Source organism: Moschus berezovskii, chromosome 25 (assembly GCF_049115385.1).
Source record: "Moschus berezovskii isolate FMDL1 chromosome 25, NW_MosBer_1.0, whole genome shotgun sequence".
Classification (NCBI taxonomy): domain Eukaryota; kingdom Metazoa; phylum Chordata; class Mammalia; order Artiodactyla; family Moschidae; genus Moschus; species Moschus berezovskii.
The window spans coordinates 7,726,471-7,748,284 of NC_142484.1; the positions used below are offsets into that span (position 1 = coordinate 7,726,471).

Below are 21,814 nucleotides of genomic sequence, written 5' to 3' on the forward strand. Positions count from 1 at the left end.
CACCTCCCTTTCGCGGTTCAGCAAACGTTCCCCTGGGGCAGACTCAGTAAACCCGCCCATAGACTGCGCCCTCTCTACTCGCTACCCTTCTGGGGTTGGAGCTAGCCCTAGGCAACGCTACCTTCCGCCCCTAGCAACGGCTCAACTGCTTTTCTCTTCCTATAGGCCAGCAGTTTTCATTTCTTTTTCTGATTGGTCCGCGTAACTCTATTTTGAGCAATCAGTAGCAGCCACGGGGATCTAACTCACTCCCACCCAATTTGGGGGTGATCTAGGAGGGAACACGTTTTTCTTTCCCGCATCCAGTTCTCTCAGAAAGCACCTAACTTATCAAACTGTTGTGAGTCCCCTTGGAATGAGTCTCTAAGACATTCTGTTTATTTCTCTTAGGCCTGTAATGTCTTTCCCTTGCCTACGCAGCCCCTCCGAATGGTACGGCCCGCACGCCTCCCCTCCCGCCCTCCTCGTCCGCTAGCAGCTTTGAGAGCCCGAGTCCTCGGCTAAGTTAAGTCCACTCAGCGGCGGAGACGCTACCATCTGTGCTTAGTAAATGGGGAGACCCTAATTTTCTCCGGGTGCCCCTCTGCCGCTCAGACCACCTCTCGCCTCTCTCATCTGTTGCGCGAACCGTAGGCGCGAACCCCAGACGGATGGGAGCGCCACCGGCAGCGCGGGCACGGGAAGGGGGCGCGTGGTACGACCCACGCCCCGCCCCGCCCCGCCGGAAGTGAGGTGTCTCGCCCTCCAAGTTCCGGCTCGCAGGGGGTGGGGAGTGTTGTTAACCGGGGCCGCCTCCGCAGTCGGGGGCATTGAGCGGGCTCGCGGTGCTGGGCTCCTGGTGAGTGGGCCGGGGTCGGGCCCGGGTTGTGGTTGGAGTCGGGACCGGGGCGTTCCCCCTCGAGGCCTCCGGGGTTGACGCGCCCCCTCAGCCCCGCCGCCCGCCGTCGGCCTGTCAGCTGGCGGTAGACGGGTGCCCGCGCGGCCGCTCTCCCGGAGGCCCGGCCCCGCCTGCGACGCTCGCAGCTCCTGGCGTTTACAGGTGATCGGCGGTGGGGGAGACCCGGGTCCTTATCCGTCCCGCTCCTGCATCCTGGCGGTCGGCCGTTTCTCCGGTGCCCCGAGTTGACACTGCCCCGGGGGATGGGGGGCGCCAGGGTTCCAGGCTGACGTACCCCGGCCCGCTCCCGCGGGGCGCGCGTCTGAGCTGCCCACCCTGACCGAGCTGTCACTGGCGCTGCCCCTGCGCGGCTGCGCCCCCCAGCGCCTTGGCTTCTCCCAGACCAGGAGGCCTGATCCCGCTTCTGGAGGTCTCTGCTTTTGCATCCCACCCCATCAAAGTCACTTTTAGGGGCAAAGGGAGCAGGTTCCCTCCTCCGACTTTGCTGCCTTTCCTCATTCTTCCCTAGAGGCGGCGGTCTGGCAGGCAGCGTGGAAAGAGCCCTAGATTTGAAACAAGACTAACCCAGGCTCTAGCCCTTGCGTCAGTATGATCACTTAACCCCTTTGAGTCCCAGTCTTCTAATTTGTAAGATAGGGGAGCATATGTTATTCTTGACGCGATGATGCTGAGGACGAAGTGAGGTTATCTTTCCTTTCTCCTGTTTATTAACACTGCGTTTCAGGCACGGTGCTAGGTTTGCACGGTATGGGCATCAAAAATTCTTTGTTTTCCGCTTGCAGGTCCTCAGGCCAGGGCAATGTTCCGAACTGCCGTGATGATGGCGGCCAGCCTGGCGCTGACTGGGGCCGTGGTGGCTCATGCCTACTACCTCAAGCACCAGTTCTACCCCACGGTGGTGTACCTGACCAAGTCTAGCCCCAGCATGGCAGTGAGTTCAAGGCTCAGGGAGGGAGGAACTCCTAGGGAGGGAAGGAGGAGTCTGCTTGAGACAGGGGTGGGGCTAAAGGTCAGGTAGGTAGGAGAAAAGTGAAGTAGCTGCCAGACCTAATTTGGAACCAGTTGTGATGGGGATGTGGAGAGGTTCTTGAATGATGAGCCCCGGACAGAACAAGGCAGAAAGTGACCTCAAAACGTAGCCTCTCTTCACTCCTAGGTCCTGTATATCCAGGCCTTCGTCCTTGTCTTCCTCTTGGGCAAGGTGATGGGCAAGGTGTTTTTCGGACAGCTGAGGGCAGCAGAGATGGAGGTAAGATGTTCATGGCTCCGAAGGTGTGGGGCAGGGAGCTGGGCAAACAGAATGTCTGAGTTCCATATCCTTCCTTGTTCAACCTCCAGCACCTTCTGGAACGTTCCTGGTATGCCGTCACTGAGACTTGTCTGGCCTTCACCGTCTTTCGGGACGACTTCAGCCCCCGCTTTGTTGCTCTCTTCACTCTCCTTCTCTTCCTCAAGTGTTTTCACTGGCTGGCTGAGGACCGTGTGGACTTTGTGAGTTGGGTTAGGGGGTTCTTTGGAGCAGAGTGGCTGGAGGGCAGACTCGTGGAGTGAGGGCTGGGTTGGAGGTGTGCGGTGAACCCCAGACTTCCTGAAAGGCCCCCTCTCTGCTCTGCCTCAGATGGAACGCAGCCCCAATATCTCCTGGCTCTTCCACTGCCGCATTGTCTGTGAGTGAGACCCACGGGAGTGGAGAGGAGGGAGCTGGAGGGAGAAGAGGCACTATGAAGGACTGGAACATGAAAAGTCATTAACCGTGGAGCGTACCATAGAGCACAGGCTGCCTGCTCCACCCACAGCTGTACAGGAAAGATAATTTAGGAAGTTAATTTGCATCATCTCTGCCCTGTTCCACTCCAGGGCTTCTCAACTGCCTGGCCCCTTATTAGCTCTTTGCCTCCTCACCTGGAGCTTGGGCCACCGTTAGGCAGAACCAGAGATCGCAGGGGGCCGGGTTCAATGGAGTATGCCCACCTGACTAGATGGATGGGGCCATGGTGGGCTTGAGGGTGGGAGCTGTCTTGGAGCAGGAAGTGGCTGTCAGGCCCCGGGCTGACCCCACCAACCTCCCATTTGGGGGGTCCCCACAGCCCTTATGTTCCTCCTGGGTATCCTGGACTTCCTCTTCGTCAGCCATGCCTATCACAGCATCCTGACCCGAGGGGCCTCTGTGCAGCTGGTGTTTGGCTTTGAGGTAAAACTGGCTTGGGAGGTTGGGAGGAGAAGCCTGAGGTGGCACTGCACGTGCCTTGAATCACTTCACAAACCTTTACTGAGCACCTGCTCTGTGGCCAGCCCGCGTGGGCCACCAAGGAGCAGCTGTCAGTCAGTCCCAGCCCTGCCCACTGCACACTCGTAGAAGAGTGGGTAAGGCCTAGAAAGGCGTGTGTGGAGGAGCCCTGCCTGTTGCTCAGGGAAGGCTTCCTGGAAGTTGATGCCAGGGGAGCTGGCTGTTAATGGACAGAAGGAATTAGCTTGATGGACAGCTGGGGAGGCATGTCCAATGACAATGGTTCATCTTTGTTGAGTGTTTTCTGTACGCTGGGCCCTCTGCTGAGCACTTGACCTGCATCTGTTTCAATCAGCAAAGCAACGCTGTTACATAAGAGCAGTTAATTCTGTCATTAACAGACAGGCAGACTGAAGTGCAGAGTAGTCTAGTGAGTTGCTGAAAGTCACATCAGCTAGTGAGTGGAGAAACGAGGAGGACCCTGTGGCGTCCAAGCCTGTGCTTGTGCCGTGGCACTCCGCTGTGCACAGGCCTGGGGATGGCAGAGTTTGGCTGGAGCAGGGAGGGCTGCGTTCTTATGTTCCCTGCCCCCCCCCCCAGTACGCCATCCTGATGACCATGGTGCTCACCATCTTCATCAAGTATGTGCTGCACTCCGTGGACCTCCAGAGCGAGAATCCCTGGGACAACAAGGCGGTGTACATGCTCTACACCGAGCTGTTCACAGGTGAGAGGAGCCTGGACCTCCCCAACCCGTACCAGCATCCCCAGCCCTGCCTACCAAGTCCTGTGACCTGCCACTCTCTGTCCCCCTGACGCCCAGGCTTCATCAAGGTTCTGCTGTACATGGCTTTCATGACCATCATGATCAAGGTGCACACGTTCCCTCTCTTTGCCATCCGGCCGATGTATCTTGCCATGAGGTGAGCCTAGCCCCCAGCCCTGCCACACCTTCAACCCCTCCCCCTCTGTCTCCCTCCTCTACTGAAACTGTCCTTTCAGGCAGTTCAAGAAAGCTGTGACTGACGCCATCATGTCTCGCCGAGCTATCCGCAACATGAACACACTGTAAGTGGGCCTGTCCCAGCTGCTCGCCCAAGGTCTGTCCCAGGTGCCCCGCCTCCAGCTCTGGTCTTGATGTGCCCTTGGCCTGTTCTGACCAGGTATCCAGACGCCACCCCAGAGGAACTGCAGGCAATGGACAATGTCTGCATTATCTGCCGAGAAGAGATGGTGACTGGTGCCAAGAGACTGCCCTGCAACCACATTTTCCATACCAGGTGGGAGAGGCCCAGAGGAGCCTGGGCATCAGGGGTGGCTCTGGGAGGCAGACCCCCAGGGACCTTCCAACCACTGCCTGGTCTTGACCCCCAGCTGCCTGCGCTCCTGGTTCCAGCGGCAGCAGACCTGCCCCACCTGCCGTATGGACGTCCTTCGGGCATCCCTGCCGACCCAGTCACCGCCGCCCCCTGAGCCTGCAGATCAGGGGCCGCCACCTGCCCCCCACGCCCCACCACTCCTGCCCCAGCCCCCCAACTGTGAGTGGCCCCTTCATCTGGCTGTCCAACACTGTTGGGTACTTGCCCTGGACTGGGAATGGGAAATCTTGAGGTGAAACAGAGTCCCTGCCCTCTAGAGGGGGTGGGGGGGCCGCGAGGGCTGGTGATTGTAGTCACAAGTGGTCTGTGCTGAGCTCAGAGAGGACCTGTGGGAGCAGAGGACAGAGGACGCCCAGACCCCCTGCCTGTGACCTGGATCTATCTCAGTTTGGACCTTTTCTCACCACCAGTCTTCTCTCCGCAGTCCCCCAGGGCCTCCTGCCTCCCTTTCCTCCAGGCATGTTCCCGCTGTGGCCCCCCATGGGCCCCTTTCCGCCTGTTCCACCTCCCCCTGGCTCAGGAGAGGCTGTGGCCCCTCCATCCACCAGTGCAGGTGAGCCCTTTGGTACCACATCAGCCAGGGGATGGAAGGAAGGGAAGCAGAAGCCTGTCAACACTTGCTGACTTCCTGTTCTTGCTCTTTAGCCACCCTTTCTCGGCCCAGTGGAGCAGCCACAACCACAGCCGCTGCTGCTGCCTCTGCCCCAGCACCTGGCCCTGCTTCCTCCCCGGAGGCCAGCCCTGCCCCCGGCTTCCCCTTCCCCCCTCCCTGGATGGGCATGCCGCTGCCTCCGCCCTTTGGTAAATGGGGGCCTCTCCAGGGGTGGTTTGGGGAGGTGGCGTGGTGTCAGGCCCAGGCAGCCCAGGCTGAGCCTCTCTCTCCCTTCAGCCTTCCCCCCGATGCCTGTGCCTCCCGCAGGCTTTGCTGGGCTGACCCCAGAGGAGCTGCGGGCCCTGGAAGGCCATGAGCGACAGCACCTAGAGGCGCGGCTGCAGAGCCTGCGCAACATCCACACGCTGCTGGACGCCGCCATGCTGCAGATCAACCAGTACCTCACCGTGCTCGCCTCCCTGGGGTAGGTCTGCACCCGGGGCCAGGGTGGGCGGCGGGGGTGTAGAGCTGCCAAGAGAAGGCCCTCAGCGGTGGTTCTTGGCCCTTTGCTCCTGCCACCCTCTGCCACCTGTTGATTGAGGTATTATACCTGTAGGCACACCCAAGGTGTCAGGGTTCTTGGTGTCTTTTTATCCTGCCCCTGCACACAGCCTGTCTGGATCTGCAGAGGAGCGGGGTTTATTAAAGAGCTGACCTGAATATCGTTCCTTTATACTTCCTGAAGTCAGATTACCCATAACTCCTGGTACTTAAGCTTTATCATGTACACCCTCTCGACACAGGGTGACACTTTGACTGGGAATCACTATCCTTGATCCGAGACAGCAGATAGTCGCCTGGAGCGAGCGTGGCCCGAGTTCAAGTCCTGACCCTGTCACTCACTCACTTTGGGACCTTTGTTACCTTATTTGAGTAGAGGTGTTCTAATTCCTATTCGCAGGGAACGTGTATAAAGTGCTTGGTACCCGGAAATGTCAGTACAGACTTGGAGGGGAGCTTTGAGTCTGAGATTCATGTGCTTTGTGGGTTATTCGGGGGACTGTCTTAGTTGGTCTGGAAGGTGTCTGGCACCTCAGATGGGGACTCGGCAGAGTAACAGTGAACACGGCCCGCAGTCCCTGCCTGTACATGGTTTACGGTCTGTGGTACAGAATTTCAAGGAGTCACACAACATGTGTTCACTGGCGTCTGCTGGTGACCACGTCGGTGCTGGATTTCACCCTGCCAGGCTCACCGAGTGCAGAGTCTGTCCAGTCAGGCCAGGATGCCACGCCCTCCTCTCGTCCCTTCTCTTCCTAGGCCCCCCCGGCCTGCCACCGCAGCTAACCCCACTGAGGAGACCGTCCCTACCGTTGTTGCTACCACCTCTTCCACCAGCACCCCCAGCTCTGAGGCCACCACTCCATCCCCAGGAGCCTCCCCACCAGCCCCTGAACCTGAGAAGCCTTCAGGTAGTTGCGGTCAGCCCCTGGGGAGTGAGCCAGGAGCCTTGTCTGGGTTCCACTTCTGGATCTCTCTGTCCCCAGCTCCTGAGTCAGCGAGCACCGAGGAGCTGCCTGAAGATGGGGAGCCTGATGCAGCGGAGCTGCGCCGCCGCCGTCTACAAAAGCTGGAGTCCCCTGTTGCTCACTGACAACGCCCCAGTCTTGACCTGCCCCCTCTCGAGCAGCCCTCGCTGGGACACATCCTGCCACCAAGTGCCAGCTCCCTCCCTACCTGCACCAGGGAATAGTAACCCCCAGCTCTGAGGCAGAGGAAGTGGCACCCTAGACCAAGTGGAAAGAGGCTGGAGGCCCCAGCTGACCCCAGCCCTTACAGTCCCCTGGCAGCCATGGGGATTTGGGGTCACTTCCAGGCTTCCTCTCCAACCCTTCAGCCCTGTATTCTGCTGGGCCTGTGAAGGCAGAAAGGTGCAGCATCTGAGATGCCCCCTGATCCCCCAGTGCCCTTCTGGGAGAAGGGGCAGCCCCTCTGAGCCCCCCTTGTGTGTGGAGTCACGCTGCAGTGCCGAACAGTATTAGCTCCTGTTCCCGAGTGTGGACTCAAGGGGCTGGAGGCAGGCCAGGAACTTGCTCCTGGGCCCGCCCACAAGACTGGTACCTAACCTCTTTTCCTACCTAAACTCTCCGGAAGCTCCTTGCGGTGGTCTTCTGTGCCCTTTGTGCCCTGTGGCACTTTCATGTCTTACTGGCAACCACACAACTCAGGGAAAGGAGTATCTGGGGGTGGAGGGGCAGGCGACAGCACTAAGGGGCCCTGCTCTGCCCCTCCCCCCCCGGCCCTTTTCTCCCTGTAGTTTGTTTAAGGTGAGACTCTGGTCTCACTCAGCAGGCACCGGGTAGCCTCATTCTAGGCTGAGAGCTCGTGTGTCTGATTCTGAACCACTGCAAGCCTCAGACCCTACGGAAAGGCCACTTCTTAACTTGCAGATTTTTTCTTGAGTTTAGAAGAATGGGAGTTAACTTCCTTGCTATGTCTTCTGGCTTAAATTTTGAATTGGAATGCCTGACCCCCAGGAAAGGGAAGCAGGAGTGCTGAGCTCCTCATCCTTCCAGTTTAGAAAGGCTCTAGGCCAGGTAGGGTCCACAGGAGCCAAGGCCTTGCCTGCCCCTGTCTTTTTCCCCTTGGTTTTATGTTACAAGAGTTGCTGGAGACAGTTTCAGATGATTATTTAATTTGTAAATATTGTACAAATTTTAATAGCTTAAATTGTATATACAGCCAAATAAAAACTTGCATTAATGACTGGTGGAACTGGTGTGATAGGATTGGTGTGCCACACTCCCTCTTTTTCTAAACCCAGGTTGTAGACTTGAGAGTGGCCTGGAATCTGCGGGTTTATTTATACAAGGCAGTACTGTCCCTGGGCACAGTGTTGAATTATTAAGGTCTTTGGAAGATATACCCATTTTACATACGAAGAAACTGAACCCCAGAGAGGGTAACTACCTTGCCTGAGGTCAGAGCAAGTAGGGGAGCCATGCTTTGAACCCTGTCTTGAGTCAGCTTGATGCTGAGGTGGGGATGGGGTGGGATCTCAGGTCTCTGGCCTTGAGGACTCCCAAGGTGGGGCAAGTGTGAAGGTTCCTTGGCTGAGGCAGGATAGGGCGATAGGGACAAAAGGTCAGTATCTTCCTGCCTCCAGCACATTGTCCAGCCTTGATACTAGGTCAGCAACCTGGGAGGGATGGCTGTGGGCTGCGCCAGGAACTCTCAAGGAGCCCTGCAGGCCAGCTAATCACTTAACTTCCTGGAGCTAGAAGCCCAGTCAGATCCAACTCTAATACAGAATGAGATGCAGGCCACTTTTTACCTCTCTATGGGTAAAAGGAACAAGCCCAGGGTCTGACCTGCATGGCACTTGGAAATGAAGACCTCCAGGATTGGTGTCTGAGTCATCCTGGTTTCTCTGTAGCCTCTACCAAGCCAGGTCTGACCCAGAAGAAGGGCTCAGGGATTTTTTGCAGCAGTGACGGTCTGCGGGCCAAGGAAGAAATGTGCCCTGTGGGTCTGCCCTGGGGTACCCTCTGGTAAACCAGGTTGGGCTATTGCTTTTGAGAAAGGGGCAGTTAACACAACCTCTAAAGCTTGAGTAGCTAAAGTCAAGGAGCTCCAATGAAGGGAGAGAAGGATCACACCAAAGTGGGGAAGGGAGGCAATTAACACTCCCCTCGAGCTTGGCTGTTTCTGGTGCGTCTCCAATGTTAGACAGCCCTCCTCCAGTGCTGGCACCCACACAGGGTCCCATTTTCTTGATGCATGCAAGGCCTGCTCCAGAGCCCTCAGCCCTGGTCTCTATACCCTCTCTTTCCTTGCTCCAACAGCCTCCCTCTTCCTGGGATCCCCGGAACTCCAGTCTGAGGGGGACGCTGTCATGGAGCCTGCTCAGCTGGGCATCAGAAGCCTTTCTCCAGAAGCCAGGCTTTGAGCTGCTGATCAAAGTAGCCCTTGATCCGAAGGGTACCGGTCACCTCATTGACCTGGGTGATAGGTGTCTTCCCCAGCAGTGGGCTCAGAAAATCTTCCACATCCTTCTGCAGGGCCTGGGGGAAGATGATGGATCAGGCCTGGTCAGGAGACCCTTCCCTCCAGAGGCTCTTGTCCCTTCATCCCTGAAAGGTCAGAATTGGACCCTGACCTATCCACCCACTTACCCAAATGTCCCCCTCCACCTTCCGGATCACAGTCATCTGACGGTTTCCATGCGTGATGTCCTTGTAGACTGGGATGTTGTGCATCCGAGAGCGCCGCACGAAGTAGGGCAGGTTGGGTGGGGGGTCTGTGACACAGAGGGACAGGGATAAGTCAAATGTCCCCAGATTTCCTCTCACCTCACCTTTCTCCTCAGTGTGTAGAGGGTCAGTAAACACAACGGCAAAGCCACCTCCAGACTTCAGATCAGGAGACACGTTCTTTCCCTAAGTTTAGTGCCAGGATCAGCTTGTTCACACTGGTACCTCAAGGCCCAGCACAGGCCCGGCACCAGCAGGTGCAGAAGAAGAAATGAAGTCGGGGCTATGCCTCCCTGGATCTTTGAGTCCCCCTCTGGGCCAATCGCTGCTTCTCCACTAGGTCAGGGAGGCTAAAATCAATCCGGCACAAAGGGATGGCGATTTACAAGAACTGAATACCTAGCACAGGCCGAGATCTACACAACACACTTTAATATGCTGAGCAGATGATCTCTATTTTGCTGAAACTAAGGTTGGGAGAAGCTAAGCAACTAGATCATACTGGCAATGCATGGCAAAACCAAACTTGAACACAGAACTGCCCAACTCCCAAGCTATGTTCTCAATTATGGCTGGGGTGAAAAATTTTTGGGTCATCTCTCTATGCTTCACTTTTCCCACATAAGAAGACCTCACCCCAATAGTGTGAATGGATGGGTCGTACTAAAACAGGTATCCAATCCCCAGCCCTTTGTTGAACCTAAGATGCTAGCTCTAAGTGATCTCAATTTAACCCTCTGGGGAGTCAAGAGCCTGGGCCAGGGCAGACAGACCACTAGGGAGGGGGATGTTTCCCTGCAGCCATCAAGCCATCCCCATCATCCAGCTCACCTCTAGGGGGCTGCCAACCACAAGGAGTGGGATAATGTTCATGCTTTGGGGGCTTTGGGATGCTGGTTGGGGGTAACAGGCGCTCCACAAAACGGTATTCATCCACAGACTCCAGGAAGCGGGGGTAATCAGGAGTCCCCTGAGTCTGGCTCTGAGACACACAAAAAAAACTCTCCATCAGCTGGCAGAACTTCAGTTAAGTAGAAAAAGGAAACATTACAAGCAAAGAGAATAGTATAAACAAAAAGTTGGGAGTTTTTTTTTTTTTATAGTTAAGGAATTAAATTTAATGTCTTACAAAAACCTGTAATGGAAAAGAATCTGGAAAAGAATATATAAACATAGTTGTTGTTTAGTCACTAAGCTGGGTCTGACTCTGTGACCCTATGGATTGTAGCCTGCCAGGCTCTTCTGGCCATGGGATTTCCCAGGCAAGAATACTGGAGTGGGCTGCCATTTCCTTCTCCAAAAAGTTGGAGTTTAAATAGTAAATGAATGAAGACCGCTCACTGCGCTGCTCCCCCTTTCCTGGGGTCAGGAGATAGGAAAGCACCAGACTCGAGTTTGCCAGGCTGCAGGGTACAAGTCTGAGGGAACAGGGTTACCCTCAGGGTACAAGGCTGAGGATATGATGGTTAGTGCCACGGACTCAACAGACATGAATCTGAGCAAATTCCAGGAGATAGTGAAGGACAGCAAAGCCTGGTGTGTGCTGCAGTCCATGGGGGGCACGACTTAGCGACTGAACAACAAAAGGTACAAGTCAGGAACTCAGAAGTGCCTGCCTCTCAGGATTTTTGTGGGACTCAAACGAGAAGTGTGTGTATACCTCTGGAAAGACGAGTAACCCTAGGTCTGACCAATCCGGCATTTTTCAGTATTTTAGTTTCCTCAAGATTCTACTGAAATATTCTACCTCAGGGTTAGGGACTTTCACACTCATCTGAAGTGACCTTCCCTCACCTGGAACGTTTCACACTCAAATTCATATGGACACAACCAGGCACTAAGTGCTTAAGGGTTTTCACTTAATTCTGTTAATTCGACATGTTAGGGGTTTTACTACCTCCTTTGTACATCTAAGATAGATAAAGACATTAGCAAACAACATACCTAAGGTCACATTACAGTCTGTCCTTCCCTAATTCTCCCAACAGAAAGCCCGGGCTCCCAGGGTTACAATGAAATGAAAAGATGGAGCGGCCCATATAGCTTGAGTCCTAGGTTCCCAAAACTGTCGCCAATGATCTGGGGCCAATCCTCACCCTCCGGAACGGCTTCTTCAAAAAAAACACAAAAAACTAGGCAGAGAGAGTCGGATGTGCTGATTAACTCAAGTTGTCCTCCAGTCATATTTCAATCCTGTTAATTTAATTAACTCAAGTTGTCCTCCAATCATATTTCAAGCCCCACGTTCGGAAACGCGCTCCAGGCCCTGCAACCTTCTCTGTCAATCTTGTATCTGAGCTCCAGAAAAGTGCCCCCTAGGGAGGGACGCAGTTTTTAGATTACACGGCACACGGTGAGTCTCACACCTAGCCCTCTGGCCCCAGCTCCAGGATCGGCTCTCTCACCAGTCGCCGTAGTCCGCAGCCTGGCGGGACACCGGTGCTCCATCCCCGCAGCACATACCGAAACATAGTCGCCGCCACCTTGAACTGTCCCCTAACTAGTTTTCTGCGCGCGCAATCAGCCTGGTCCCGCCCCTTCCTGTTCGCCCCGCCCGGGACCGAGAAGGCGCCTGCGCAATCACAGAGAGGCGGAGCCAGAACGGCTTCGGGAGGTAGAAATACCAGAGGCCTCGGCGGTCGCTCCTCAGTGACGTAGCACGCAGCAGGCGGAGAGGAAGTGTGCGCCCTCGCTCCTTCCTCTTTCTCGACTCCATCTTTGCGGTAGCGGCAGCGGTGTCCGTGATCTAGGTAAGAATTGGGCTACGGGTGGATAGGAAGGACTTAACAGCAGATTGGCCTCGAGGTTAGAAGACGCGGAAAAAACAGGGAACGAGGGACTGTTCTTGGGGCTGATTGCCGTCGGTCCTCTCTGGCAGTTTGGGCATTACCCACGTGAGACCCCGAGACCACCTATTTCCCTGCGCAGCCCTCCCGGGCCGCCCACCCATTTAGCGATCCTCCTCTCTCCCAGAGTATTTCTTCTCTTAGAAACCACCCCTCCCTATCTTTTTTTCAGTCGCCAACATGCAGCTCTTTGTCCGCGCCCAGGAGCTACACACTCTCGAGGTGACCGGCCAGGAGACGGTCGCCCGAATCAAGGTAAGAGTCCCTGGTGCCCTCTGGTTTTGTGTGTGTGTCTTCTTCAGCCTCGCTCCTTGCGGGAACGCTGAACCTTGTTTTTCTCCATAGGCTCATGTAGCTTCGTTGGAGGGCATCGCTCCAGAAGATCAAGTCCTGCTCCTGGCTGGCACGCCCCTAGAGGATGAGGCTACTCTGGCCCAGTGTGGGGTGGAGGCTCTGAGCACTCTGGAAGTAGCCGGCCGCATGCTTGGAGGTGAGTTGGGGAGGACTATCCTTTGAACCGTTTGTAATCTTATGGGTGTAGAGTGTGTCCTCAGTCCAGGGTGGTTCTTCACTATCTCCCGAAGCTTCCTTAGGTCTTGTTTAAAGTCAGGAGCTAGAAAATTCTGAAGTGACACCCCAGAATGTACCAGACTAGACATTCTTGGTCAGAGTTCAAATCTCTATGACTTTGTTTTCATTTTCTCTTGGGCCCATCTTGCTTAAGTTGAGGAGAAAGGATTTTGCTGGATGGTGCCTTCTTGTTCTAACTGCTTGCTGTCCTCTTTTCCCACTACAGGTAAAGTCCATGGTTCCCTGGCCCGTGCTGGGAAAGTGAGAGGTCAGACTCCCAAGGTAAGTGAGAGTATTAGTGGTGGTGTTTGGATTTTGTTTTTTTCTGGCACAGCTAAGCCAAAACCCTGGGCTCTTGTCCTGTTTGGTTTCTTGGCAATGAGCCAGAGGGAAGGCCTAGAAGAGGCAATCTAGGTCTGATCATCCCTCCCTTTTCCCAGGTGGCCAAGCAAGAGAAGAAGAAGAAGAAGACAGGCAGAGCCAAGAGGCGTATGCAGTACAACCGGCGCTTTGTCAATGTTGTGCCCACCTTTGGCAAGAAGAAGGGCCCTAATGCTAACTCCTAAGTCCTCTGTAATCTTGGCTTTCTATAATAAAGCCACTTAACCCAGTCATACCATTGTTTCATCTTCATTTCCAGGGCCTGAGGGAATGATGTGGTTTCTAGGACTAGTGGTATGAACAGGCCTCACTTTGGTTTCCTGGCATTGTGAACTCAGTGACTGGATGGGAGTGGAAGAGTGGTAAACATGTTTTTAAAAAACTTCCTGTGAAAATTGGTAACTACAGATGCCAGCCCTTAACTTGGAATAGGTGTGGCCTTACTGGAGTCCAGGTCAGGAATCTGGTCTACCCTAGCTTTAGAAAGTGTTGCATGATCACATTTCAGTGCAGTGATAGTTTGTTGTGATTTCCTGACTGGCCTTGCTAACCTAATCATGTATGTCACAGGTGAGGTTGCTTGGTTGATGGGTTCAGTGTTCCCAGAAGTGGAGTTATCTGGAGCTGATTAAAGTTTCCTAGAAACACATGCATATACATTCATTCATTCTGCTAAGGTTTTTGAACCTCATGGTTCTTGGGATACAGCATACTATGGGATAAAGACCTTGGGCTCTAGATTTGGACTGTCTTGAGTCTGGCTCCTTGTTCCATTTATTCACTGGCTGGCTGGCTTTTTTTTTTTTCCTGTGTTATGCAGCTTATGGGATTCTGGTTTCCCAACCAGGCAACCAGGGCTCAAATCCAGGCCTGGCAGTGAAAGCACTGAGTCCTAACCACTGGACTGCCAGAGAATTCCACTGCCATCATCTCCCAGATTTTTGTAGCTCCATGGGGAACTTTGGTTGCACCATCAGGGATCTAGTTCCCTGACCAAGGATTGAACCTGAGCCCCCTGCATTGGGAGTGTTGAGTCTTAACCACTGGCCCACCAGGGAAGTTCTTGCCATCTTCTCTTGAGAGTTGCTTTTGAGGATTAAAGGATATAAAGAGTTTAGATCAGTTCCTGCCATCTAGAAAAATACACAAATGTATTGGCTATTTTTGTCTTTTATAGTGAGCTTTCTAGAAAGACACTGGCCCCATCTCTTTTAGTTTCCTGTGAGGAAAGCAAAAAAACTAGTTACAAGTGCTGTGGCCATAGAAAGTAAGCAGGGTGCTGTAACTAAAGAGGGAGGGAGTGGTGGACAGATAACTACCCTAGGAAGGTCTCTGAGGATGGGATATGTGAGACTTTAAACAGGAAATGATTTAAGTGGTGAGATGGTGAATTTCAGCCAGGAGAACTCTGGCGGTGTGTAGCAGATCCTGCAGGGTCTTGTCAGATGTGCAGAGGAGTGTGGTTTCAGTCCAAGTGCAGGTCAGGGTTTCAAGTAAGGGCCTGCTGGGATGTGACTTGTGGTCTACTTTCTCTAGCTGACTTTTCTTTTCTGGAGGGCTGGCAAAAGGAAACCAGTTAGGCTGGTGTCCTCGAACTGAAGAACAAGTAGCTTAGACCACCAGGGGTAGTGTGGGTGTGTGTGCACTGTTGCTCAGTCATGTCCAGCTGTTTGCAACCTCATGGACTGTAGCCTGCCAGACTCCTCTGTCCATAAGAGTTTTCCAGGCAAGAATACTGGAGTGGGTTGCCATTTCCTCCTCCAGGGGATCTTCCTGACCCAGGGATTGAAGATTGAAGATCTTGCGTCTCCTGCATTTGGCAGGTAAATTCTTTACCACTAGCAACACCTGGGAAGGGGGGTTGCAAAAATGAGCTGACTCCTCAAATCCATCCAGATCTTGGTAGGGAAATAGACGATCCATGTTGAGATAAAGACAAGGTATTTTAAAGGTAGAACTGACTAGTTGTGGGACTGGATACGAGTAAGGTGAGGCACTAAAGAACCAGAGCGTTCAGGGGTGCCATAAATCAAGGCTTCACAGCTTTTGGCACAGTTGGTGTCATCACCCCTAGTCTACCACAAACTCAACTCCATTAGGACAGGTGACCTATCTCATTTTGCTCTTCGGTGTATTTTCTTTGAAAGTCAGGGAGGAGCTCAAAAATTTTAATGTTGCTTCCTCAAGAGGGGAAATGCCCCCAACACACCCAGTCTAGGCTTAGTACCCCTCTTTGGTCTTCCTTTCCCTCTCCTTCCATTCTTCCCTTGTAGAATGGCTGCCCCTCCAGCGCAGGGACGCCTCATTTCCCATCGACTTGGCACAGTTAGTGGCCCAGAGTAGGTCTTTGCGACCCCATGGACGCACGCCAGGCTTAGTCAAGATTGGGTTTTGCCAAAGCGCTTTATGATGCTTAAAGCACCCACTAGGGGGCGGGCTGGTACCGACCGAGCTCCCGGCAGACGCCCTTTTCCTACGCTCCCACTGCTCAGGGCGGGGCTACCTCACCAATGGCTCCTGGGCCGTATCTCGGGTCAAGTGGGGGGCGTGGCTTGACCTCCGAATGAGGCCGGAAACTGCCGAGAAGGGCTTGGACAAAGCGCTCCGTCGGCCCCGCAAAGAGGCGGAAGTAGTCGAGAAGCGCCGGAAACTTCCGATCTGCAGCGCCTGTGCGTTCCTTGGTGGTGTGCTGCGCCAGTTGCCATGGAGCCGGCCGCGCCGTGTGGTTTCTGCCCAGCTGGGGAGGCCCAGCCGGCTCGCTACACCTGCCCTCGCTGTAACGTGCCCTACTGCTCCCTGCGCTGCTACCGGGCGCATGGCACCTGCGCCGAAGAGTTCTACCGTGACCAGGTGCTGGGAGAACTGCGCGGTCGTAGCGCCTCGCCCAGTCGCCTGGCCACCGCCCTGCGCCGGCTGCGTCAGCAACGTGAGACCGAGGATGAGCCCGGGGACGCAGGCCTCAGGCCTGGCCCGGCGCCCGGCGGCCTCTCGGGACTCTGGGAGCGGCTGGCCCCGGCCGAGAAGGTGGCCTTCGAGCGGCTGCTGAGCCGAGGCGAGGCCGGGCGGCTGCTGCCTCCGTGGCGGCCATGGTGGTGGGGTCGCGGGGCCGGGCCGCGTCTTCTAGAGGAGCTGGGTGATTCCCCAAGCGGTGATGCCGAGGAACTGGAGCCCTTCCCCGCGAGGATGCCGCCTGAACCCGTGAGGGATGAGCCCGCGGCCATCGAGTCGGGTCTTGGAGACCTCCCCGGGGCCTGCCCTCCCGCCGTGCCCACCCGGATCCCCGCGCTGGCCAGCCTGAACAGGGGCCGGACGTCGCCGCTCGTGCGCTTCCAGCTGCCCAACGTGCTGTTTGCCTACGCACACACTCTGGCCTTGTATCACGGCGGCGACGAGGCGCTGCTCTCGGACTTCTGTGCCACACTGCTCGGCGTTTCCGGAGCCCTAGGCGCCCAGCAGATCTTCGCCTCTGCCGAGGAAGCCCTGCAGGCCGCAGCCCACGTGCTGGAAGCAGGCGAGCATCCCCCCGGACCTCTGGGCACACGGGGTGCCATGCGCGAGGCCGCGCGCATCCTGCTGGGTGAGGGCCCGGCCAACCAGAAAAGCTACACGCTGGCAGCACTGGGGGACCTGGCGCAGACCCTGGGCCGGGCCCGGAAACAAGCTGTGGCCCCCGAAGAACGAGATCTCCTCTACCGAGCCCGAAAAAAATGCCAGTTCCTTCTGTCTTGGACCAACGAAAATGAGGACGCCCTCAAACCCCTGGCTCTAGACTGTGCCAGGGCCCACCGAGCTCACACTGTGGCGGCCGAGGAGGTGGCAGCTCTCACGGGGGAGCTGGAGCAGCTTTGGGGAGGCCCCCTGCCACCTGCCCGGAGGACTCTCATTGAGGAGCTCCCCGGCTGAACCCTTTGCCATTAATAAAACTGTGACCGCTCTGCCCTGTTGCCAGTGCCCATTTCTGAGTGGTGGTTCTTGTGCCACCGTCCCCCAGACTCTTGGGCCCACAAACTACCTGTCAGCTTCTCCTTGACTGGGGCTGACCCAGCCAGTCTTTAAACAGCCTGGCCCCAGAAAGGGAGAGAAGCAGCACCAAGGATTCCAGCTGTTTATCTAAGGAGGAGGAGCAGCACCTCCCCACACACACACACACACTTCATTTTGGAGCACTGGCTTCATTTCCCCCTTGCTCCAGCCACCTATCAGGCTGTTCATCCCAGTGTTTGGGAGCTCAGGGCAGGATAGGGTACAGGCCCTTGTGTCCCGGGTGCATCCAGGCTCCTGGTGCCAAGTGTGCTGGCAGCTGGGCAGGCACGTGCCCCAACCTGGGGTGTCTGGAGCTGCTTCAGTAGACGTAGGGCACGATTCGGTAGGGCACGCGCTGGCAGTATTCGCGCCAGGCCAGGCCGTACTTCTGCAGACACTGCCGCTCGTCCCGGTCCTCACGGTGCACCAGTAGCGCAGTGAAGTAGACGAAGTAGAAGTAGGGCAGCAGGTGGGACACCCCTGGGGGGAAAGGGGTTTTTCCGACCGCTCAACCAGCCTCCCAGCTCAGGAACGGTTCTGCCGCCAATGGTTCACGGGGGCATCGGCTCAGTGCTGAAAGGGCCAAAGTCTGCAGGGAGAGCTGGCATGCTAGGCTGTCCCAGAGGTCTGCCCCAGCCACAGCCTGAGTGCATCCCCAGCTCCCTGATTACTCCCTCCACTGGGGTGCAGCCCTGTTCTCCATTCCACACCCAGACTGGGCATCCTCTACCTTGGCCCCCCCGCACACACACTGGTGGCCCCTCTCAAATCACTCACCACACGGCAAGGACCAGGCCAGAGCCATGATGAGGTCTCCAAGGTAGTTGGGATGGCGGACCATACCCCACCACCCAGACACCAGCAGCCGTCGCCCTGTGGCTGTAGAGATGGTCTCAAGGTCTGGAGAAAAGACACAGAGCGGGATGGGGGAGCCCTTGGAAATCCAGCTGCCCCAGCTCACTCATGGCACCCAGGAAACCCAGCTCACCAGCCACTCTGGGGTCAGAAGGATTCTTTCGGAAGGTGTTTTTCTGAGAATTGGCTCCACGGAAGATGTAGTAACCAACAGCTGGGGGAAAGCATGAGCAGGCGTTCAGGGGCCTTCCATCTGACCCTGACCAACTACCCACAGCCTCGACTCAGTCTGCCAGGAGACCAAGGACCCAGCCCTTAGCTTTAAAAAAGCATGTGAGGCTTAGCACCTACCCAGAGGGTGCTCAATAAATAATGAAAGGGGGAAGGGGCTCCTTCCCCACTGACCGTTGATGAGGCAGATGAATGAGGCCAGGGGCCACCCCAGAGGCTGTGGGTGATACAGCAGGAACTGGGCCTGCAGGCTGTAGGTGAAGGGTACCCAGGCGAGGTCCCCAAAGGCCAGCATGAAGCCAAACCCGTCATGGATGATGTCCATGGTGGTCAGGACTGCCTCCTGCAGGGACAGGACCCAGACACACTGGCTTAGTCCCCGCAAAGTCCTCAGGCACCCACCCCTGCCTCCCCGGCCCCGTCCTGCCTCACCTCGTACCAAAGGGCATCACCCACATACAGTAGCTGGAAGCCATTGACCAGCCACATGGCCAGTGAGGGACTCCCCCGAAGTTCTGCTTCTTGCATCAGCAAGGCCAGGTTGATGAGGACCTGGGGGTGAGGTGGAGGGTGAGACAGGGCAGTCCGTCCCCAGTCCGTTTCTTCAGAGGTGACAGTGCCTGAAAAGGCAGCGACCAGCCTGTCCCTTTGTCTCAGCTCTCCATCACTAACCCTCCAGACCTGTGTTGAGTGGCTCCAGCCATGTCCCCAGGGGCAGAGAGACTGCATTTGTCCACCTCCTGACCTGTTTTTTCTTGCCTTGTCCTGCAGTGTTCCATTTGGGAGAGCTGCATAGGGAGCAACTGGACACTTCAGGCTTGAGAGTTAAATCAGACCTGGTTTTGAATCTCAGCTTTGCCACCTGGGCAAGCTGCTCACCCTCTCTAAACCTTCCTTTCCCACCTCCACATAGAAAACGGAGGTAATCGTGGACGTGATGTGTGCGCCGTGCTCAGCACGGTGTGCCTGGCCACAGTAAGTGCACAGTGATGACTAGCTGGCATCGATCTGTACTGAGCACCCCCAGTCAGGTAGCACCAGGCCTGGTGCTGTCAGTCAGGCTACTAGTTCTAACCCTCATCATAATCTTGGGAGGAAGCTGTTACTCTACTCCATTTCACACATGAGGAAATAGCCTCGAAGGCCAGGATCCAGGCCCCTGATGGGCACTCAGCATTCCTCCCGCCTCCGGATGAAGCAGTTTCCAGGGTGACGGGGACCTTGCCTAAGACACACTTCAGGAAATCATGACCACAGACCAGTATGGGTGATTATAAACAAAAAACACAGTTGGCCTGTTGTCAAGGCTGCCAACGATGGATAGGTTGCTAAATCCACTGATGAGTTTGAAGTTCTGCACCGTTCTGACCTCTAGCAGCACAGAATCATCTCTTCAAAATAGATTTTGCACTTGACGGCTTTATTTAAAATTGTCTCTCCTAATTCCCTCCGTGCTTTTTCCTTGTAGCATCCCCTGACATGTGACATATTTTATTCCTATTAGAATGTAGGCTTTATGAAGACAAACTTATTTTTTCTTCCCTGTAACTGTTTTTCTTTTGTCTCCCAGTACCTGGAGCAGTGCTTAGAGCACATGATGAACTCAACAAACATTTGTGGAATGATTAACGGCATGTCAGCACAATTTTGGCCCTCCCCTGCCCAGGCACTGCTCACCCATCCCACCCCTCCCCCTGGTTGGAGGCCCACTTAGCCATGCCCAGCATACCCAACCGATGAGGCCAGGCCGCAGTTCACAGAAATATTTGAAGTCAAAGGAACAGATGCGCGGGTTGAGCTCCCGTCCCAGGAAAAAGTCGTAAATGAGATTGCCTGGAGAATAATGGAGGGTGAAGGTGCAAGCCAGCACCCCCATCTACCTCTATCCTTACCCGACTGGGGCTTCTCTCACCTGAGTTCCCTCCAGGTGCCAGGGCCGAGGCAGGGGCTACCAGAGCCTTCAGATACAGAAGGAGGCTGAAGATGAAGGCGGTGAGGGTGGCCGCAAATGCCAAGGGCAAGAGCATTTCCGGGAGCTCGCTCAGGGGCAGCCCAGCGGACACCCCCAGGCCCACCAAGAGGGCTGTCAGCACCAGGGCCTGGAAGCCTGAACCGCAGCACATGGTGAGTCCTGGGATTAAGACCCTCCACCTCCGCCGCCCCCCACCCCTAAACACACACACAGACAACTTAAAGCCCAGGGAGGTTGCAGACCTAGCCAGTAATCTGACACTTTGGCTCTTGCAGGGTCACCCCAGCCACTTCTCTGAGTAGCAGCAAGTGCTAGGAATGGAGGACAGAGGGGTGTGGAGAAAACCAATGAAACCCCCTATATCTGTCCTGGGTGGAAGAGGCGCAAAATGAGTTTGGGGTCGCGGGCGCATCTCCATGACCTTCCCATTGGGCCTGGGGCTCCACCCCCAAAATCCGCAGCTCCACGCAAGGACCTAGCCCCCAAGCACCGTTAATGGGGTAGCGCAGTCGACTCTTGTCCTTCAATTCCTGCCCCTCAGCCACCTGCGGGCACAAAGCGGTTCTGATAAGGCTTGAGGGGAGCCTTCCTTCTCGCCGAGCCCCCGCCCTCCGCCGCCTCCCCCGCGCGTTCGCGAGCAGAGGCCACACCTTGCGCGCCGGCAAGAGGTAGAGCGCCGCCTGCAGGCCGAGCCAGGTGAGACAGAGCAACAGCGCCCACGGGCTCCACAGCTCCTCCAGTCCCGGCAGGTAGGGGGGTGGGCCCAGGAGGCGCGCCGGGCCCGAGCGGGCCACCAGTAGCAGGTGGAACATAGTGACCGGGAGCAGCAGCATCAGCGCCGCGGCGCCTGGGGAAGGGGGCGATCGCGTTCAGGGGTCCGCTCTCCGGCTCTCCCTGACCCCCACAGGCACCCTTTCGTAGCCAGGGCTCCCCCGGCATTCCCACTGCCCTCTTCCACATCCGGTTCTCAGCCCTCGGTCCCCGTTCTCTGACGTCTATCTTGCTCCCCTCGAGGACTCCGCTCCTGTTTCCCCTAGTCGGCCCAGTCCTCCACTGCACAAATCCCCAGCTCTGCAGCCCTTCTCCAGACACTCCCCTGCAAACCCCTAGATCCCACTGTCCCCCGATACCCCGCAAAGTCTTTCACCCTCAGATCCCTGTTCACAGCTCAACCCTCCAGTTCTCCCTCTAAGTCTCAGGCCTTAAGTACCCCTCTCTCTGCCCCATTACCCAAGGGTCCTCCGAATTCCAGAGGGGCCCGAGAGCCCTGAGGAGGGGCCATGGTCTCCGCTGCGCTGGGGGTTGGAACCTCTCAAACGTCTGTCAAGGAAACACAGCCCACCCCATCCCCCAGGAGATGGGCTCGCTGCCGTGGAGGACCGAGCCCAGCTGGGCTTGCACCTGTCTGAGCAGCAGACAGCGACCGCCTTTGTCCCGAGGTCTTTAAATGGGCCCGCCCCCGGCCCATCCTGGGCCCAGCGGGTCAACCAATCGGCTCTCGGGGGCGAGACCGACGCGAGCACCTCCAAAGCCGCCTCGGCAGTCTCAGGCAGGCTCACAGCTCCACCCCAGTCCTCTAAGTCCCGC

General features: G+C 56.1%; 5 protein-coding genes across 12 annotated transcripts; 3 read left to right on the forward strand and 2 right to left on the reverse strand.

The window, feature by feature from the left end:
- Window positions 1–422: 422 nt before the first annotated feature.
- SYVN1 (synoviolin 1) lies at window positions 423–7,864 on the forward strand. Of its 6 annotated transcripts, none has more exons than XM_055415569.2 (16): window positions 423–503; window positions 1,679–1,829; window positions 2,055–2,147; window positions 2,237–2,389; window positions 2,517–2,565; window positions 2,986–3,089; window positions 3,726–3,852; window positions 3,949–4,048; window positions 4,128–4,193; window positions 4,289–4,405; window positions 4,500–4,663; window positions 4,929–5,057; window positions 5,150–5,305; window positions 5,394–5,580; window positions 6,417–6,568; window positions 6,644–7,864. In XM_055415569.2, the coding sequence occupies exons 2-16, from the start codon at window positions 1,698–1,700 to the stop codon at window positions 6,748–6,750; spliced, it is 1,836 nt and encodes a 611-aa protein (XP_055271544.2). In that variant the 5' UTR covers window positions 423–503; window positions 1,679–1,697; the 3' UTR covers window positions 6,751–7,864. The 6 variants fall into 6 exon arrangements, with proteins under 6 accessions (XP_055271544.2, XP_055271545.2, XP_088688213.1 ...); XM_055415570.2 differs by lacking the exon at window positions 423–503 and adding an exon at window positions 532–838 and having other exon boundaries at window positions 1,681–1,829; window positions 5,424–5,580; XM_088832087.1 differs by lacking the exon at window positions 423–503 and adding an exon at window positions 534–838 and having other exon boundaries at window positions 1,681–1,829.
- Window positions 7,770–11,877, reverse strand: MRPL49 (mitochondrial ribosomal protein L49). 2 transcript variants are annotated; one of them, XM_055415571.2, is made up of 4 exons: window positions 11,755–11,877; window positions 10,181–10,331; window positions 9,272–9,396; window positions 7,770–9,160 (listed from the first exon to the last, which is right to left on the reverse strand). In XM_055415571.2, exons 1-4 carry the CDS (start codon window positions 11,818–11,820, stop codon window positions 9,014–9,016), a joined length of 489 nt encoding a protein of 162 aa, XP_055271546.1. In that variant the 5' UTR covers window positions 11,821–11,877; the 3' UTR covers window positions 7,770–9,013. The 2 variants fall into 2 exon arrangements, with proteins under 2 accessions (XP_055271546.1, XP_088688217.1); XM_088832091.1 differs by lacking the exon at window positions 10,181–10,331 and having other exon boundaries at window positions 11,755–11,860.
- Window positions 11,878–11,967: 90 nt separating this feature from the next.
- FAU (FAU ubiquitin like and ribosomal protein S30 fusion) lies at window positions 11,968–13,379 on the forward strand. Its single transcript, XM_055414953.2, has 5 exons — window positions 11,968–12,099; window positions 12,368–12,450; window positions 12,541–12,685; window positions 12,992–13,047; window positions 13,206–13,379. Exons 2-5 carry the CDS (start codon window positions 12,376–12,378, stop codon window positions 13,329–13,331), a joined length of 402 nt encoding a protein of 133 aa, XP_055270928.1. The 5' UTR covers window positions 11,968–12,099; window positions 12,368–12,375; the 3' UTR covers window positions 13,332–13,379.
- A 2,362-nt stretch (window positions 13,380–15,741) lies between these two features.
- On the forward strand, window positions 15,742–17,083 carry ZNHIT2 (zinc finger HIT-type containing 2). Its single transcript, XM_055415578.2, has one exon. It carries the CDS (start codon window positions 15,850–15,852, stop codon window positions 17,047–17,049), a length of 1,200 nt encoding a protein of 399 aa, XP_055271553.2. The 5' UTR covers window positions 15,742–15,849; the 3' UTR covers window positions 17,050–17,083.
- Window positions 17,084–17,222: 139 nt separating this feature from the next.
- On the reverse strand, window positions 17,223–21,700 carry TM7SF2 (transmembrane 7 superfamily member 2). 2 transcript variants are annotated; one of them, XM_055415575.2, is made up of 10 exons: window positions 21,458–21,700; window positions 20,878–21,074; window positions 20,718–20,772; window positions 20,168–20,362; window positions 19,985–20,088; window positions 18,688–18,807; window positions 18,430–18,598; window positions 18,158–18,238; window positions 17,947–18,069; window positions 17,223–17,649 (listed from the first exon to the last, which is right to left on the reverse strand). In XM_055415575.2, exons 1-10 carry the CDS (start codon window positions 21,507–21,509, stop codon window positions 17,489–17,491), a joined length of 1,257 nt encoding a protein of 418 aa, XP_055271550.2. In that variant the 5' UTR covers window positions 21,510–21,700; the 3' UTR covers window positions 17,223–17,488. The 2 variants fall into 2 exon arrangements, with proteins under 2 accessions (XP_055271550.2, XP_055271552.2); XM_055415577.2 differs by having other exon boundaries at window positions 17,619–17,758.
- Window positions 21,701–21,814: the final 114 nt, after the last annotated feature.

What these genes read in the sequence shown, in the direction of transcription:
- SYVN1 (XM_055415569.2), top strand. Translation starts at nt 1,698, where the DNA reads ATGTTCCGAACTGCCGTGATGATGGCGGCCAGCCTGGCGCTGACTGGG. An exon ending in TGAGGGCAGCAGAGATGGAG is followed by an intron (nt 2,148 to 2,236) that starts GTAAGATGTTCA and finishes TTCAACCTCCAG; the next exon opens with CACCTTCTGGAACGTTCCTG. An exon ending in CCCTCCATCCACCAGTGCAG is followed by an intron (nt 5,058 to 5,149) that starts GTGAGCCCTTTG and finishes CTTGCTCTTTAG; the next exon opens with CCACCCTTTCTCGGCCCAGT.
- MRPL49 (XM_055415571.2), bottom strand. Translation starts at nt 11,820, where the DNA reads ATGTTTCGGTATGTGCTGCGGGGATGGAGCACCGGTGTCCCGCCAGGC. An exon ending in GCTGCGGACTACGGCGACTG is followed by an intron (nt 10,332 to 11,754) that starts GTGAGAGAGCCG and finishes TGTGTGTCTCAG; the next exon opens with AGCCAGACTCAGGGGACTCC. An exon ending in TGGTTGGCAGCCCCCTAGAG is followed by an intron (nt 9,397 to 10,180) that starts GTGAGCTGGATG and finishes TCTGTGTCACAG; the next exon opens with ACCCCCCACCCAACCTGCCC.
- FAU (XM_055414953.2), top strand. Translation starts at nt 12,376, where the DNA reads ATGCAGCTCTTTGTCCGCGCCCAGGAGCTACACACTCTCGAGGTGACC. An exon ending in AGACGGTCGCCCGAATCAAG is followed by an intron (nt 12,451 to 12,540) that starts GTAAGAGTCCCT and finishes TTTTCTCCATAG; the next exon opens with GCTCATGTAGCTTCGTTGGA. An exon ending in AGCCGGCCGCATGCTTGGAG is followed by an intron (nt 12,686 to 12,991) that starts GTGAGTTGGGGA and finishes TTCCCACTACAG; the next exon opens with GTAAAGTCCATGGTTCCCTG.
- TM7SF2 (XM_055415575.2), bottom strand. Translation starts at nt 21,509, where the DNA reads ATGGCCCCTCCTCAGGGCTCTCGGGCCCCTCTGGAATTCGGAGGACCC. An exon ending in ACTGCGCTACCCCATTAACG is followed by an intron (nt 20,363 to 20,717) that starts GTGCTTGGGGGC and finishes GCTGCGGTTCAG; the next exon opens with GCTTCCAGGCCCTGGTGCTG. An exon ending in GGCCTGGTCCTTGCCGTGTG is followed by an intron (nt 17,650 to 17,946) that starts GTGAGTGATTTG and finishes CTTTCCCCCCAG; the next exon opens with GGGTGTCCCACCTGCTGCCC.
- ZNHIT2 (XM_055415578.2), top strand. Translation starts at nt 15,850, where the DNA reads ATGGAGCCGGCCGCGCCGTGTGGTTTCTGCCCAGCTGGGGAGGCCCAG.